The sequence below is a fragment of the Trichosurus vulpecula genome, chromosome 5, assembly GCF_011100635.1.
Source record: "Trichosurus vulpecula isolate mTriVul1 chromosome 5, mTriVul1.pri, whole genome shotgun sequence".
Classification (NCBI taxonomy): domain Eukaryota; kingdom Metazoa; phylum Chordata; class Mammalia; order Diprotodontia; family Phalangeridae; genus Trichosurus; species Trichosurus vulpecula.
The window spans coordinates 59,701,232-59,719,204 of NC_050577.1; the positions used below are offsets into that span (position 1 = coordinate 59,701,232).

General features: G+C 33.9%; 1 protein-coding gene across 1 annotated transcript in view; it reads left to right on the top strand.

Moving 5' to 3' along the window:
* Positions 1 to 17,973, top strand: part of PLXDC2 (plexin domain containing 2) — a 518,063-nt gene that overhangs the window by 344,227 nt on the left and 155,863 nt on the right. The window contains exons 5-6 of the mRNA XM_036758389.1: positions 199 to 321; positions 15,433 to 15,551. Of these exons, the coding sequence (XP_036614284.1) occupies positions 199 to 321; positions 15,433 to 15,551 (242 nt within the window). The remainder of the gene's footprint in view (positions 1 to 198; positions 322 to 15,432; positions 15,552 to 17,973) is intronic.

The window sequence follows — 17,973 nt, forward strand, 5'->3', positions numbered from 1 at the left end:
CATTGAACCAAATTCAATCCATGGCCTATAATTTATGTAGTAACTCCAATATAATATACTGAAGCAATTCTCCCCACCCAACCACTTATTTTTAGTCCTTAGGTGCAGTTCACTTTCCAGAGATGACCTTTCTTACAAGTTGTGATGCCTACGTATCTACAAAATCATTTACCTGGTTTCTATTTTGTTTTCTTATAGGTTTCATATATACAGGAGAAATTGTACACCGAATGCTAACAGCCACACAGTACATAGCCCCTTTAATGGCAAATTTTGACCCCAGTGTTTCCAGAAATTCAACCATCAGATATTTTGATAATGGTATGTATGTTCCTACTTTTATAACTTATTTGGTCCATTTGAATCAAAAATTTGCCCCAAATGTTGGGTTAATCTGAAAATATTTTTATGTCTATAGTAATGATTGTATAGAAGGATGTACACAGTATGTTCAGCATTTGCCTTTCTTACACAGGGTGAAAATATCATGCTGAACAACATGACTTTGTATTTTTGCTCATCACCAGTAACATTTATTGAGTGCCCTATGGAGGCTGAGTGCCATTTTCTGCTCTGTAGGGAATTATAGGGAACATGCTCTTCTAATGGAGCTTAGAGTGAACTTTACAGTGTATAATACATAAATTGCTATAGCAAGAAAAATGCACTAACATTTCAGTGTCTGTAATTAGCCTTGATAGGAAATCAAAGGTAAATAACATTATTTTGAGCTGATCACCAATTAAAGATGGTATGGAAAGTTTCTGTTAACTATAGAAAGCTTACACATGAAACATATATATATATATGTATACACACACACACATAAATATGTGTGTGTGTACCACATACATATATATCCTTCTACCTCATATTCATATATACACATATGTGTAAATGTATGTACATATGCATACATAAGAACATGTGTATGTATATATCTGTATAGGATATTTATCTTTTTATCTATCTAAATTCCATATAGAACTGCATGCATTCATTTCCATATGTACCCATTGAAATAGGAACACTCCAGTTGGTAAACAATATCCTAAAAAAACAAAACAATGCAAAACACCCTTCTATAATTGGGCAGCATGATTTTGTGAAAGCCCTATCACACCGCCATTCTACTTAAAACCTGTTTGGTTATAATTCTGTGAGTTTCTACCTGAGAGGCTACATGGTAGATGATAGATAACTTGCTTACTAGCTAGCTATTATCAAGTTTCACTTCTGCCATTTACTGGCTGTGTGATTTAAGGTAAAACCCTTAAGTTAAAGGACTTGCCTAAGGTCACATAACTAATAAGTACCCAAAGAGCTATGGGCATTCAGGTCTTATCTCCATGTCCCTAATTCTCCCTATTATGCCATCTACTTGACTATAATCTGTAGCATATTCAGTAAAGGATAATCTAACTTATCTACTTGGGGGGGGCACCTACTACCTCCAGTTGATACCCAATCCTGACTCTGGTGTTAGCTATTCCAATTATGTACTTTCTACCCCATTTTAAATATCTTAAAGAGGTAGCTTGGTACAATCATGATGATATGATAATAATAGCAGCTTGCCTTTGCTACTTAATATCTGTATGGCATTCAGCAAGTTGCTTAACCTTTATGGACTTTCATTTCTTCATCTGTAAAATGAATGAGATGAATAAGAAGGCTTCTGTGGTCCTTTCCAGCTTTATACCTATGATCTTATGAGCCAATAGTCCATTGGCCATTTTAACTTCTGCTCTTTCTGCTCCACTAATCCACAAATCTGGCATTTCCTGGGGAATCCATACACCAGTCCACTCTCTTCATTTTCTGTTCTCATCCCAAGCTACTGGAGGAAGCTGGAAATCTATGTTGCTTGAGTATAGGACACATTCAAGTTTTTTCCCAACTGGCCCCTCATGGCTGTGTTGCAGTCTTTTATTCACTACTTATTAGTCTCATTCTTACTCCCCACATTGACCCTTCTGATTCTTCTCTTCCTCATCCTATGCCATACTCACTCTGAAGAGATGAGTTCACTTTCTACTTTTTTTTTTAAATGAGATCATTCAAAATGGACTCCCTTGCCAAAGCCAATCTGTCTTTTGCCTTGGTATTTCATGACATTCCTTTCTTGACTTTTCTACAATCTTACTTTGTAGATCATCCCATTTCTTTCTTGCTCTTTCTGCCTCTCTTTCTCTACTCACCCCCTTCCTTCCTCCTTATAAAAATTTTCCATTCTTTCCCATCCTACAAAATATAAGTATTTGCATGCTTACATGTATATACACGCAAACATGCACACACAGACGCGTGCACACACACACACACTCATTCACTCTTGCTCACTGACATTTACTCTCTCCTCTGGTCCTGACAGCCATTCAAACTATTTTCTTATGGCATTCTCCTCCTTCACTATGAAACATTTAGTAGAAGTAGGCTTTATTCACTGCCCACACTTTCTTATCACTCATTCCCTGCTCAATCCCTTGCATTTTGCCTGCTTTATTTAAATCTGTACTAGAACTGCTATTTCCGAGGTCCTCAGTGACATAATTGCCAAGTTCATTTTTTTCTTAGTCTTTACAATCTATAAAATTCCTATAGTAGTGGGGATGGCTTTCTGCTCCTTGCTTTTTGCTGTTATCTACATCTTTAGCTTCCAAAATAGGAATGTCTCCAGGCTATCTGTCTGATCACTTCACTTCCCTTTCACATTTTTTTTTCCTCCTTCCTCTCCCTAAATGTAGGAATCCACCAAGTCATTGTCCTGTATTCTCCTATTCCTTGGAAGAATTTTTTCCCCTTTCAGTGGTTCACAGATCACTTCTTTGCAGATGGACCCCTCTATTTCTAATACTAACTTCTCCCCCAGCATCTCATCTTATATTTTCAGCTGCTGATTGTTTAATGTCTCCCACTGGACAGCCTTCATATTTCAAATTCAACATGCTTAAATAAGTATTTAATATGCTAAAATAAATAGATTCCTGGGAAAAATAGGAATATTCTTGAATTCTTTATTTATGTTGATCATACCAAAATTCTCCCACTCACTCAGGCTTGAAAGCTAGAAGGTTGTCTTTTTATCTCTAGTTCCTTTCTTTAGCAATCTAGTCTCCACACTGCTGTCTAAGCCACAGTTGGAGTGTATATTTTATGAGCATGTTTATCGAGTTATACATACATGATGGCATCTGAACCACATGACTTTGCTTATCTTATTACTCTCCTTTCCTAGCCCTCTTGATTGATGGTCTTTGTCCTGAAGAATAAAATGTGAATATCTTATTTTAGCATTCAAGACTCTACAATCTTACCCCAAATCTACCTTTCCAGTTTGATTTTATATTATTCTTATTCACACACTCCATATCTCTGAAAACTAGAATACTAGCTGTTTACCTATTTCATCTTACTCTCTCCTACATAAATGCATCTCTTAATGCTGTCCGTCATGCCTAAAATTACATTTTTCTGTCAGAATCTCTCTTTTGTGTCAAAGTTAATTTCTTGTTTTACTTCTGACACCTTGCCCAATCCCTCCAAGCTAGAAGTGAGTCTTCCTTTCCCAAATAATTCACTCCTTTCTATTTTATTTCTCATACGCAAATATAACCTAAACTGTGTTATACATATTTTTGTTCATTTTATATCCCAATTAAAAAGGTTAGTGGCCTGAGGGTAAAGACTTAATTTTTATTTTTTTTAAATATCTGGTGTCAAGCATAGTGCCCACTGGTTGCCTAATACATCTTCATTGGATTTAATTTAATTGACTTCTCAACCCAAATAAGAGGACCTTACAGGAATCCTCAAACAAACTAACAAAAATTTTGCTAGTTAAAGTAGGAAGAAATGATACAGTCAGAATAGAAGGGAAGTGTACCTCTAGGGATGGTGAAATCATAAATAGGGAACTGAAATAATCGTTAGGACAGGTTTGGTTTTCATCTCTGATTTCAATTGAAAGATATAATATATGACAAAAATGGTATAATGAGTAAAAATTGTAGTTCTTAGGTGGTACTAGCAAATACAATTTTGATTTCTCAGTTATCTGATAATAGAATAACAGGATTCTGCCAAAAAGAGAGAGCATTTCTATGAAAATATGGAAAACTGTGCTGATGGGACATATATGATCAAGAGAACCTTACTTTTAAATTGGAATGGGGGAGGACATTCTCATTTAAAATTCTAAAAATACGTAGAGAAGAGGACCAACACAACAGCTGGAGAATCACCATGGTGGAGAGGGCTGACATTAAAATTCCTTCAAAAAAAAAGTGAACAGACCAGAATTGACTCCTGTGGCTTACATAACAAACTACAGGATTTGAGATACAAAGTGAAATTTAAATTTTAGCATGAGGCCCTCAGTAGGATTTCCTAGTTGACACCCTGAAATAATATGTAATTTATGAATACCATCATGAAAATGGAAAAGTATATTCTTTTCAAAAGAAATTGTCTCCATGGAAGCATAGGAATAAATAAATTTATGCATCTCTCTATCTCTCTCTCTCTCTAGATTGATTGATATAGATAGATATGCACACAAATATATGTATGTGTGTATATACCCATCTATATCTATCTATATGTACATATATACCTCTCTGTGAATCTTTGGACATATATGTGTGTGCACACATATATATTTTTAAAGATATTCTAACCTCCGTTTAAAAGTTGCTAAGCTTCATGATAAAAACTTCACAGATGTGAAGTTTTAAGATGTGAAGAAACTTTAAGATGAAGTTACAAAGAAAGAGAAGTAGATGTTACATGTTGGGTGATAGACTATGACCGGTCCAGATGTGAAAAGGCGATAACTTGTGATTTCCTAATATGATTTTCAACAGTGTTACTCAAGCAAAATATAGCACCATTTGGAGACTTCAGCTTGTATTCAGAATGAGTACTAGGACATTCATATAGGACATATTAAAGGAAAATGTTGACTTCAAGGGACCCATATGATTTAATTTGTATCAAAATAATTTAATTTGTTGCTAGATTCTTTGAAAGCAGTGGAAAGGCTTATAAGAGAGCAAGACCTATGTATAGTGCCACTAATTTCATCTCTCAAGTAAGGCAGCTCCAAGTCATAAATGTTTTTAACATGAAGAAAAAAGTTAATCTATGTAGGCTTAAAGGGCATGTGAGATTTTAACTCTGGGATGGAAGTGTATTCAAGATTAAGAAAGAGCTAAAATGGATTAGGACCCGAGACAAGAACAAAAACAAAAACACTACATATGAGATCATCTGATCATATGAAAGTATGTAGCAGAATATTAAACAGGTGACTCTCCCCATTCAACTTGTGTCTTAGTCCTTGAATAAATGACAACTTGTTTCTGTAGGTTAAAAAAAAAAACATGGTAGAGAACATTTGATTTATTTAGCAGCTGAATCCAAGGGAATTTTGAATAAGGTGATCTGTGTTTGGCAAAGCTATAGGAATGTTTGTAAAACTAGGAAGAAAGTAAGAACAGAGGGGTGAGATTAAAACGCAGAACACAACATAACTCTGCAATGGGAAAACAAGATATATATGTGTGTGTGTGCATGTATATACATACACATATGTATATACACACATACATGTGTATATAAACATATATACACACGTGTGTATGTATTTAGGAAGAGATAAACTGAGGAACAGATACTAGATGGGATTTGGGAGAAATATAGATATACTATCTTTTTCCTTTTGATTTGGGTCCTTGGAACAATGGGGTATATTTTGTTTCTCACTTTTCATTTTTTTCAGTCTTCTTTCTCCTTGTCTAAACAAGGCATTTCAGTCTTCTATGTTAACATCTCTGTGTGACTATGATGTCAGGAAATATTAGCTCAAAGTTGTTGTCTGGTTAAAATTAAGGCTTGCAAATTGAATAAATAATAATTTACATATTTTGCTTTGAGCTAAAATATTTCCATAACAATTAATAAACATATTGATTCTGTTTGTTTATTCAATATAAGACCTTGATTTCAAGAGAGTCTCTTTGACTGTATTTTAAAGAGTATATTGCTAAGATAACACTCTTCAAAAGTTTAAAAATGCTGCATTGATGTGACTCTAGGAATGTGTGAACGCGTGTGTGTTTGTGCAAAGCATACATTTCCACATGACAAGGCCACATTACAAGGCATTTCTACATCTGCTAGAAGCTATCTTTAAATGTGGAGCATTCAATAAAAATTTGACATAATTCACTGATCACTGTGTGCTCTCTTAAATGATAGAGAAACTAATGGTGGGTTTGGGGATGGGCACTACTACTCCACATTTAGTACTAGCATTCAGGAAAGAAATAGCTGGTGGTGTTGAAGTAATGAGCTTCTGAGGAGTGATCATATTTTGGATTATTCTGGCTTTATAATTTTTATGAAATAACTTGTTTTTATACCACCTTTTCATTGCCCTACACCACCCTTGCTCCTCTACCTAAAGAGCTATCCCTGGTGACAAAGAATAAGAAAAGGGAGATAAAAGGGAAAACTAATCAACAGGTGAATCATATGATTATGTATGCAACGTTGTGTAACTTTGTTTCCTGTGGGGGCACATGAATCAAGAGAGCTAAATAAAAGTCCTGAAATGTATCCTTGGGTACTTTTTATTTTATCCACAGGAGTCTCTGACCCAAGGGTTGAAGTAGAAACCTTAAGACTATTTATCACTCCAGGCCTTAGGTAATGAAAGCTGGCACCAGGGTGGTGGCAGTGTCAGAGAAGACAAGCAGCAAGAAACAAGAGATATTGCTTATTTGGAATAGACAGGGCTTGTCAACAAATGAGATATGGAGTGTGAGAAAGAGGGAGGAGTTGAAGAAGCAAGCCACTTAGATTGCAATCTACTTATTTACAATCTTACTTGTGAAGTCATTTGGAGGAAACTTATAGTGCAAATGGTATTGCACAGATGTTTTGGCTTCTCCATATAAAACTGATTTATGTATATAACTTTTATTATTATGCTAGCCAGTGGCACAAAACACCATAGTGACTGGGAGGATGGCAATGTCTTTGACAATAATAGGAGAGGAAGATTTGGAGAAAATAATATTAATACTTAGAATTTATATAGTGTTTGGAGTTTTACATATATTAACTTACTTGATCCTCATAATAACCCTGGGTTGCAGGTGCTGTTTATTCTCTCCATCTTTTAGGTACAGAAACTTAAGGACAGAAATTAAGGTACTTACCAAAAGTTAGACAGCTAGTAAGTGCCTAAAACAGGTTCAAACTCAAATATTCCTGTCTCAAAGTCCTTGTTCTCTAGCCACTGAATTACCTAGCTGCCTTCCTGAGAAAGATAATGAGTTAAATGTAGGACATGTTGAATTTAAGATGTTTATGGGGCATACAGTTCAAGATATCTTGTAGACATCCACAGCATGTAATAAATGTTATGGATCCAAATAAATTTAAGCATCATTCATGACCTTGCCATAATCTGATTTCCTAAATTATCATTACAAACTAGGAAGTAATTATATCTAAATGAGACAGCAATGTATTTTTAAATTATATGAAACATCTTTTTTTTGCTAGAAAATTACCATCTTATTCCCAAGTTTTAGTGATTGAATTTGAACTTGCAAGGGACCATACAATTGAGTACAATCTTACTTATAAAGTTGTTTGGAGGAATAGTGCCAAATAGTATTGCACAGATATTTTGGCTTCTCCATATAAAACTGCTTTATCTATACAGCTTTTATTATTGTGCTAGCCAGTGGCCCAAAACACCACAGACTTTTATGTGTTTAGATTTCATTCTTCAATCTTTAAGATCTCTTGGTGTCATATTCCTCATATAAGGAATATTACGAGGTCTCTTCCTTCATTGATTATCTAGAAACTGCATTTCCTTCTTTTGTCACTCCAGCACTTAGCACATAATAGGTACTTAATAATTCTTTATTGCTAGGTTAATGGCATCCAGTTTGTTTCCTCCTTCTTCAAGAGCAAAATATGAAAGGACAGAGAAATAAAGTAGAAGAGAAGAGCTGAAAAAAAGACACCTACAACACCCAGAAGAAGTTGTCTTGCACTGCGCATAGCTCTCCACTCTATAATTCATATAGTTGGCAATTTAAACTCTTTTGTAGTTTGATAATTCATTTGTTAATTTAACAAAAATGTCAAGTACTAACTATGTGTAATAAATGTACTGTGCTTGGAACTGGAGGAGATGGAAAAATAATGATTTAAATGTGTGCCTCACATTAAGATGAGGCTCTCTATCCTCAAGTAACACACATTGATTTAGAGCTTTACCCAAGTACAAAGTTCTGGACATCATGGTAAATGCCTATAATTACAGCTTTAGAGGAGGCTGAGGCTGGTGAAGCTCTTAACTTGGGATTTCAGAGCTGTAGTAGGTTATGCCATTTGGGTATCCACGCTGAGTCCTGCATTGGTACAGCAAGTTCTCTGGGAGTATTGGGAATGGGTTTTCTAAGAAAGGGTGAAATGGCCTGGTCAGAAATGGAGCAGGTCAAAATCCTAAGACAATCAGTAATGGAATTAGACCCGTGAATTTGTTTTGCACTTCCAACTTGGGTGAAAAAGGGAAACTCAACCTTAAAATGAACAGACAAAAAAAATTGGATTTTTTTTCTGTAATGAGCCTATGTGGTAATATAAATATTATTTGCATTTTACAGATAAGCAAACTATGCTTTCAAGAAGTTGGGTAAATGGCAAAAATCTACACAGCTGTTGGGTAACCGAAATAGTACTCAAACTAAAATTTTTATTTTTTACAAGTCCGGTGCCTCATTTCTCTATACCACACTAGTAGAATAAAATTAAAATATCATTCGGAAGTATTGGCTTTTAATTAATAGGGAATAGAGGATAGTGATATTTTGAAATTTTAATGAAGGTCAATTAACATGCAATCCCATTAAGTAATCCCTATCATGATATTAACATAGAGAATTTTAGGCCAATTTAATATTTCATGAGCTTGTGCTCCTATAATGTTTATAACTTACTTATAGATATTGTGCATCATATTTATACACTCCCAGGGTCCATGGTTATGTTGTAATGGGTGCTCTATCCATATATTTAGAGAATGACCCATTGACACTTTAATAGATAATTTTTATGCATTTCTGTGGCCAATCATTTTTATTAGCTTCTAGAACTGAGTGTCTCCAAACTCCTTAAGTTGATCCCTTGATGAAAGATAAGAAAAGCATACTAAAAGCTTTTTTCAATTTCATGGTGCCCATTTTTATAGATCTTTAACTTTTCAGGCATAGCAACCATCAGTGGCACATACATATCATAAAGAGATATTGTAATAGGACTAGATTATAGGTTCTTGGAGGGAATTAGCATATTATATTGCTACTAAGAGTATATAAAAATACCCTCTGTACAAATAGTGAATATTGAGTGCATTTTCTCACTTACCTCTTGAAATTTAACAATATATTCAATGAAACAGTAAATTCAATAAGTTGTCTAATAGAAATCTGTGTGTAAGGATTAAAAATTGGTTCAAGTTTCATAGATGAGTATCAAGGAGAGAAAAAGGGACTAGGGAATATTTCAGGACCTTATTGGTCCCTAGCTGACCCATCACACCAAGAAGTATCCCATTACAATTTTGATTTGTTCTATCTTCAGATCCTGCCAAAATTGTTTGGACAAGTAAGAAAAAATGTCTATATCTGTATCTGTGCTAAGTAGAAAATAAAAATTCTTCAAATTAACTTAGGTTGACTAAGCATGCTTTAATGGAAATATGTAAGAGTGTTCATAGTTGAATGGCACATAGATCTATATTTAACTGTATGCTAATTAGCACTTTTGTCATTGACAGAAATATGTATGACATCCTCATCAATTTGAAGGATAACAAAAATCAGGGAGGAATAGTTATACAATGAATGATTCTAAATTTAAATGTTTTGAAAGGCTGAAACATTGAGGGAAATGTAATGTTATGAAATTTAGCAGACAAACAATAAAGTTGTATCCATATGAAAAATATAGGAGTGGTTCTAAACCCAACAGACCATATATAAATATAAAAAATCCAATAAAAATTGCAAGATTATATCAGTGGATCGTGGGAAAAAAGCATTTGACAAAATGCATTTATTTTTGCAAAATATAAAAATAAAAAGAGACATAAATGGACCTTCTCTTAATTTGATAGAGAGTATTTATCTAAAACCTAGAGCAGTTATATCTGTTTTGGAGAAATATTAGAGGCTTTTCCACTAATATCAGCAGTAAAGCAAATATGTTCATTATGGCCATGATTTTTTTCTTTAGAGTTTTGGAAATATTAGCCAAAGAAAAGAAAAGGAAAAAAAAAACTTAAGGGGATAAACAAAGTCAAAGTGGAAACAAAAGTATTGCTTTTACTAGATGATAAAATGGCTTATTTAAAGAACATTAGAGATGTATTTTTAATAATTCAAATAATTAATAACCAGTAATTTCATTAGCTCCTATTATTAATGAAGTAGGATATAAACTAGACCAACAAAGATCATCATGTTTCTGTATATTATAAATAAAATGCAGCAAGAAGAGAGAAAGAAATTCTGCTTAAAAAAAACTACAGAATCTGGAAAATATTTGAGTCTGCCTGTGAAGAAACACAGAATAATTCAAAGACTATAACTGCAAAACATTCTTTATAGAATTAATATCTATTAATTCTTCACCATTAGCCCATTTTCATCAAATGACCATATAAATGAAATTAATTTACTTATACCAAATTGCCAAAGACTTAATTATATATTTACCTATATGTATATAGTGTATGCACATCTACATACTTACATTGTCAAATAGTGATGGGGAAATAAAAGGTCACTATTTGCAAGAAAATAATTTGTTTTTAAAATTGCTCAGAAAGAGAGCATTGTAGTGCCAGGTCTCAAAATATTCTCTGACATAATAATCCAAAATTTTTTTGGTACTAGTTAAACATATAAATTTAAACAAGGAAGCAGATTAGGAAAACAAGATTCAGAAGGAAAATAACAGAGTATCATGGAGGTAGATAAAACCAAGCTTCCAGAAACCAGGGATAAGAACTCAGTATTTGACAGCAACTACTGAAAAACATTGGAAAGCAGTCTGGCAGAAATTATTAGGCTTACTGCCATAGGTAAATTAGGGGAACATGAAATAGTTTACCTGTCTGATCTATTGATAAAGAAGAATTTAGGACCAAAAAAAGCATTACAAAATGTGAAATGGATAATTTTGGTTATATTAAATTTAAAAGGTTTTGCACAAATAAAACCAATGCAACTAACATTAAAGGAAATGCAAAAAACTGGTTTTTTTTGACAGCAGGTATGTCTGATAAAGGCCTCATCACTCAAATATGTAGAGAACTGAGTCAAATTCAGAAGAATACGATACATATGTGTATGGTTGTCATCCTTCATTCTCAAAGAGGACCAAAGTGATGTCACTATGCTAGGCAGTATGTCTGACTGGCTGATCAGACCAATACTAGTTTGGAATGCTCTACCACAGTTTGGGCACAAATAGTCTGTGTGAGCATTTAGGGTGAATACTCTAAGACATACATGTATATATACATGTGTGTATATATATGTGGCATATACACATACATAAAACCATTGCAGCTAAAAATCAGAAGGGAAACAGCTGACTGGGGATAAAATATCTGGAGTTAACTTTTCTTGCTGTAAGAGAAAGGCTTGAATGAATGAATGTGTGTATACATACATTCACACACATACATATTTGTTGTTGTTGAGCCAGTCAGTCATGTCCACCTCTTAGTGACCCCATGACCCATATTGTCCATGAGGTTTTCTTGGCAAAGATACAAGTGGTTTGCCATTTCATTCTTCAGTAGTCTAAGGATAAATAGATGTTAAGTTATTTGCCTAGGGTCACATAACTAAAAAGAGTTTGAGTCCAGATTTGAACTCATGGCTTCCTGACTCTAGGTGAAGTGCTCTATCTACGGAGCCACTTAGGTGCCTCTTGAGCAAACAGAGATTAAGTCACTTGCCCAAAGTCACTCGACTAATAAGTGCCTGAGGTCTGATTTGAATTCAAATCTGACTGCAGGCCGATCTGAGCCATCTAGCTATCCATACATGCACACACACACACACACACACACACGCACTCTCTCTCACACACACACACATACACACACACATGCACACACACACACACAACCATCCATCCATTTATTGAGAGAGAGGGAAAGAATTGAAGAATGAAGATTATTCTTCAGTAGGTAGCAAGGGGTATGAACAAGTAGTTCTCAAAAAAATCAAGTTATCAAGAACAAAATTTAAAATGTATCAAATAACTAAGATTAATGGGAGTACAAATTAAAGAAAAACCTCCATGTTTCCATCCCACACTCATCAGATTGTCATATATGTCCCAGATATGGAAAAAATGACAATTGTTGGAGAGTATGTAGGAGGACAGGAATAATAATGTGCCCTTTGTAAAGGTGGGAAATGATCTCACCACTCTGGAAATTAATTTGGAACTACAGAAAAAGTACTGAACTTTAAATGCTAGGCACATATTCCAAGAGGATAGAAGAAAGAAGGAAAAGATACCTATTTATGTATTTTAGTATTCATGTCTGGATTTTTCACAATGATTTTTTTTGTTGTAGCTAAGAACTGGAAATGAAGAGGGCACCAACCAATTGGGTGAGGGCTGAGCAAATTGTGGCATATGAATACTATGAGATATTATTGCACTGTGAGAAATAATGAAAGTGGTAGATTCAGAGAAACATAGGAAGTCTTTGATGAACTGATTGAGTTTAAAGTGAGTAGAACCCAAATAATTAATACATTATAAAAAGAAAATGCAGAAATAAATAAAAATTCTGGCCGATGAAGTGACCAACCACAACTCTAGAGGACCAATGAGAAATCATGCTAACTACCTTTTGAAAAAGATGATGGACTATAATTGTAGATCCAGGTATCCATTTTCTGAAATGAGTATTACATGGGTTCTGCTTTGTGTGATTATCCTTACTCATTATGAGCTGCAGAGTTTTTGAGTGGAATGGAAAGAGGGGAGTTAATTTTTAAGGATTTCATTGAAGTGTGTTAAAATGAGCAAAAGATAATAGAAGAAGGTTTAGATGGAAATAAAGACAAGTAAGAACTTTTAAAAATAATACTAAATTCAGCATATACTTAAACTGTGCACAATGAGATGAGAGGTTTCGTATGTACTATGTCTGTTGTTTGTATGCTGAAATACTGATAATAGTTTGTTGAATTCAAAATGATAAATTTATAAAAAAATTAAAAATAAAACCTTACCCTTAAGCTTCTAAATATCAACTTCACAGTTACAATATGGGAAATGTATGACTAGACATTACTTGAGTGGAAAAGTTCTAAGGACTTTATTATGTTGGAAGTTCAACATGAATTATGTCATATACATTTTTTATTCATCTATCTGCATATGTGTTGCCCTGCCACTCCGCACTTGACCCCAAGAATGTAATCCATCTGTAGTTAGTGTCCATTTCTTTTCTTCTTCCTCTAGCAACTAGCCTGGCAAAACTAGCTGATTAACACATGCTCAACAAGCCAAATGGTAGAAAAAAAAGGCTGATTCAAACTTTAGCCATATTAAGAGGATCATCATATCTTAGATTAGCAAGGACATAGTTTCATTGGATTCTATCATAGTTAAACAATATTCTTACCTAGAGTATTGGGTTCATTTTAAGTTGTCCCAGTTTTTAAAGGACATTGATTAACTGGAGAGTGTCCTGAGGACAACCAGAAGAGTGTGAGAGCTCATATTCATAAGTGTGAGAGATTTAGGAATTAGGGATTTTTATCCTAGAGAGGAGAAGACATATTGGGAACCTGATAGCTTTCTTCAAGTATTTGAAGAGTGTCACACTGGAGATGAATTACACTTACACTTATTCTGCTTAACTCTTTGAGGATGTGATTTATGACAATATGGGGAAGTTGAAAGAAGGCTATTGTAGATGAGTGTAGAGAAATTTCCTGACAATTATAACTAGCCAAAAGTAAGATAGACTATCATTGTAAATTAGATTAGAAGTTATAGTTTCATTCTTTCTAGAGATCTTTAAGCAAAACTTTGATGCCTATTGGTTGGATATCTCATAGACAGGATTCTTATGTAGGTATGGGTTGAACAAAATGGCCTTTATGGTTTTTTCTAACTCTGAGATGCTATTATTACATACATACAGGGAGAAGCCAAGAAAGTATTGCTTTGACATATAGTTATTTTTAAAGAAACATTTCTAAAATTTCACACTTTTAGGAGAGTCAGGCATCTAGAATGTCTATGTTGTTATTTATATTTCAAAATCTGAGTTTCCTTCAGAGAACTTTTACTAATAGTAGAAAATAGGGGCCTTTAAAAGAAGCTCTACCACATTAGTTTGCTTTTTGTATCACATTTTTCCTGGATGCAAGAATATGTTTTGCTATGTTAATTCCTTTGCAAGTTACATTTTTGGCATGACTTTTTAAGTTCCTTGAAAAATATCTTTTATAAAACTAGAAGAATGCAGTCATTAAAAACCCCTCATCTACCTTTTTTGTTATAAAGTATGCATAATATCAGTTAAAATGAGAGTATAAAATTCTTAGTGGCTGTATGGACTCATTAAAATGTTTCCCAACTCAGATTTGCATGTTTATAGTTTCTAGTAAACCCTGCCAGGACCTATCATCAAAATCTAAGGTTTGATGCTGAAGGATCATCCCAGTATACTTCAAGGATACCATAGAAATCTCAGCCCAGAGGTCCGTTGAGCCACCTTCTAGCAGCCTCCAAGCAGTACAACAAACACAAAAATTCAGACATTGGGAATCAAAAAAATATAATTCCCATTAAGAGTAATGAAATTTCTGTGTGGCAGAATAGCATAAAGCTCAGTGTAAAAGAATGTTTTAGCTTACATTTTTTTCTTTTTCTTGAATGGTCCTAGCCATTTAATGTGTGCCTCAGTCTTTCTATATTTGTCAAGTTTATTTGAAGTCCCTCCTGATTCATTTGGACTATGTTAGGGAAATGCCTCTGGGAAATTTAGAGAGGCAGCACCCATTAACCTTAATAAGGCTCCCACAGCAAATTCTCCCACTTTGGGCTCAATGTTAATCTCTTTCTGCAGTTATCATTTTGGTAAATCGCTAAGTAGTTAACATTGAATCCTTTTCTCTTAAAAAATCCAAATTTTATTTTTCAAAATTAGCATGCCAATTAATTGTATATAACCAAGCAGCACAATTACTAGGCTTGAAGGAGAGGTATTTCTTTTAAAATGAATGAATTCTTCCCAGATCATTGATTAGTATATTGTTCTTACATCATTCCTTCTTTTCCCAATGGGGTTTGTAGGTACAGCACTCGTCGTCCAGTGGGACCACGTACATCTCCAGGATAATTACAACCTAGGCAGTTTCACTTTCCAGGCTACCCTCCTCAATGACGGGCGGATCATTTTTGGATACAAAGAAGTAAGTGGAACAAAATGAATTCTTCTCCCTATACCCCTCACCAAATTTTATTTATTCACACACACACACACACACACACACACACACACACACATTTTAATTCTATGTTTCAGATTTTTTTTTCCTCTCTGTTGGCTCTTTTTCTTTTCTTTAAAGTCCATAAAATTGGATCATTCTTACACTAAATAAAAGCTATCTTTTCTTTCTAAATTTCTTTCCTGTGTTATGCTGAAAAATGAAATACTTGTTTTCACTGTGATGGCCATAGAATGTATGATGTAGAAACTAACTAGTAGCTCTGTGGTCATAACCCATGAATTTAACTGGGCTCTAATGATTACATTCTGGCTCTTAAAGGGTTTACTGACCTGGGCTTGTCTACATGGCCAATTGAAGCATTTAACAAAGAAATGCCTTTCTTTGTCTTCTTGTTTTTTTGTTACCAAAAGGTCAGTTTTTGGTCCTAGGGATTCTTGTGAAATACCATGTTTCAAAATACAAAATAAAATAGGAAAAATTGGCCATAGACTTGGTAGAAACCATGAGTATAAAACTTCACAGCAATGTTAGTTGGAGATTTAAGTTGAACTAATTAACTTAAGGGAGAAAATTTAATATCAATATGTTCATATATGGATGTTTTTGTGTTAGGAAAAAGTAATGAAAGCGACAATGTGCTTTGTTGAGAAACAGGTTATTGGCCACTGTGAGGTTCATAATTTGTAGTAACATATGGGATTTGATTCATTGATGACACAAATACTACAGAATTAATTGACTATCTCTTATCATAACACAATAGGAATGACCTTGAACTTAGAGTCAAAGGATTTCAATTTGAATCCTGGCTCCTCTTATGATTAGTTGTGACCTAGAAGAATTCACTTGAGATTTCTGCAACTCAGTTTCCATATATGAGAAATAACACTAAAAATACTTGCATTATCTGTTGTACAAGGTTCTTGTGAAGGTTGAAACAATGATATACAGTGTATGAAAGCTTTATGTAAGCATAAAGTAATAATTATAAGCTAGGAAATATATATATATATATGGCACATATATACATACATAAACACATATGTGTATATATATGCCAATTTATATATGTGCATATGTGTATGTTTGTATATATACTTGTACATATATACATATGTATATATGTGTATGTATATGTGTGTAAATATACACATATCCCTATATCCATATATCCATCCATATATCCATATCTATCTGTCTATATGAGAAAATGGATAGAGTGTAAACCTTAACATTATGGAAATTTCAGATTGGCATATATAATTATCCACTGGCAATTTGAAATGCCATGAATGCTCTCCATTAGTAATTATAAATAGTAACGAGATTAAATTCCAGGATCATTGAACTCAGATGGAAGAATATTACTGGCATAGAATAATCAAAATCATCTTACTGCAACCAAGGCTTTCCAAATATTTTCTTTGCCAAAATTTTCAGCTTGATCTGCCAAACAATCATTTACCCTCTATGGGACTCCTCTTGTTTCATGATAGAAAGGTTACTAGATGGGAAGAGTCATCCTTCTTGGCTTTGGGAGGTGATACTTAGACCAAGAGTTGGAAATTGCAGGCATATAAATTTGGGCTCACCATAAGGAAAAACTTCCTCGCAATTAGAAGCTATCCAAAATACAATGCTGTACCTAAGCCGAGAGGAAGTTCCATGTTATGTTCCTTAAGCGGTCACTGATTACTTTTTGTGGATGCTGTGAGTGGGATCCATAGTTTCTTCTGTCCCTGTTCTGAGATTCTATACTACTAGTCAGTGAGAAAATAAAATTTAATACAAACCAACTTTTCTATACTTCATATAGTTGATAAAAGAAGGGAAATACATTTAGAGTTGAATATGATCACTTTTTGAAAGATTCATAATTTGTAGTAGCAATCTCCTCTGTTTTGAAAATTATAAATGTGGGACTGAGTGATTTCTTTTTTTTTTTTGCATTTTTTAAAATTTTATTTTAGACTCAAACACTGGAACACAAATACACAATAGAGAAAAGAAAAAAAAATACTCATATTAAGAGAAGGAAAAAAAAAGCAGGTCACATGTAAAGCAGAACATAGGAGAGGATTTAAAATATGTAATGATAAATTTTCATTTTGAGAAAGCCTGTATGATCAATACTATAAACTGTTTTGAGAACTGTCCTTTCCTTTGCTTCCTTGTAAGTTTTCTTTTGTTCTCTGCTATGTAGGACTAAGTAATTTCCACAGAAAAAGCTGTTGTGTGATTTTTAAATATGTATGGTGCATTACTTGTTCAGTAAATTAGGGATGGTACAATAGAAAAAGCACTTGTTCTAGTCGAGGAGACCTGAGTTCAAATCTCATTACGAATTTTTACTATCTATGTGGCCTTAAGAAAGCTACTTCTC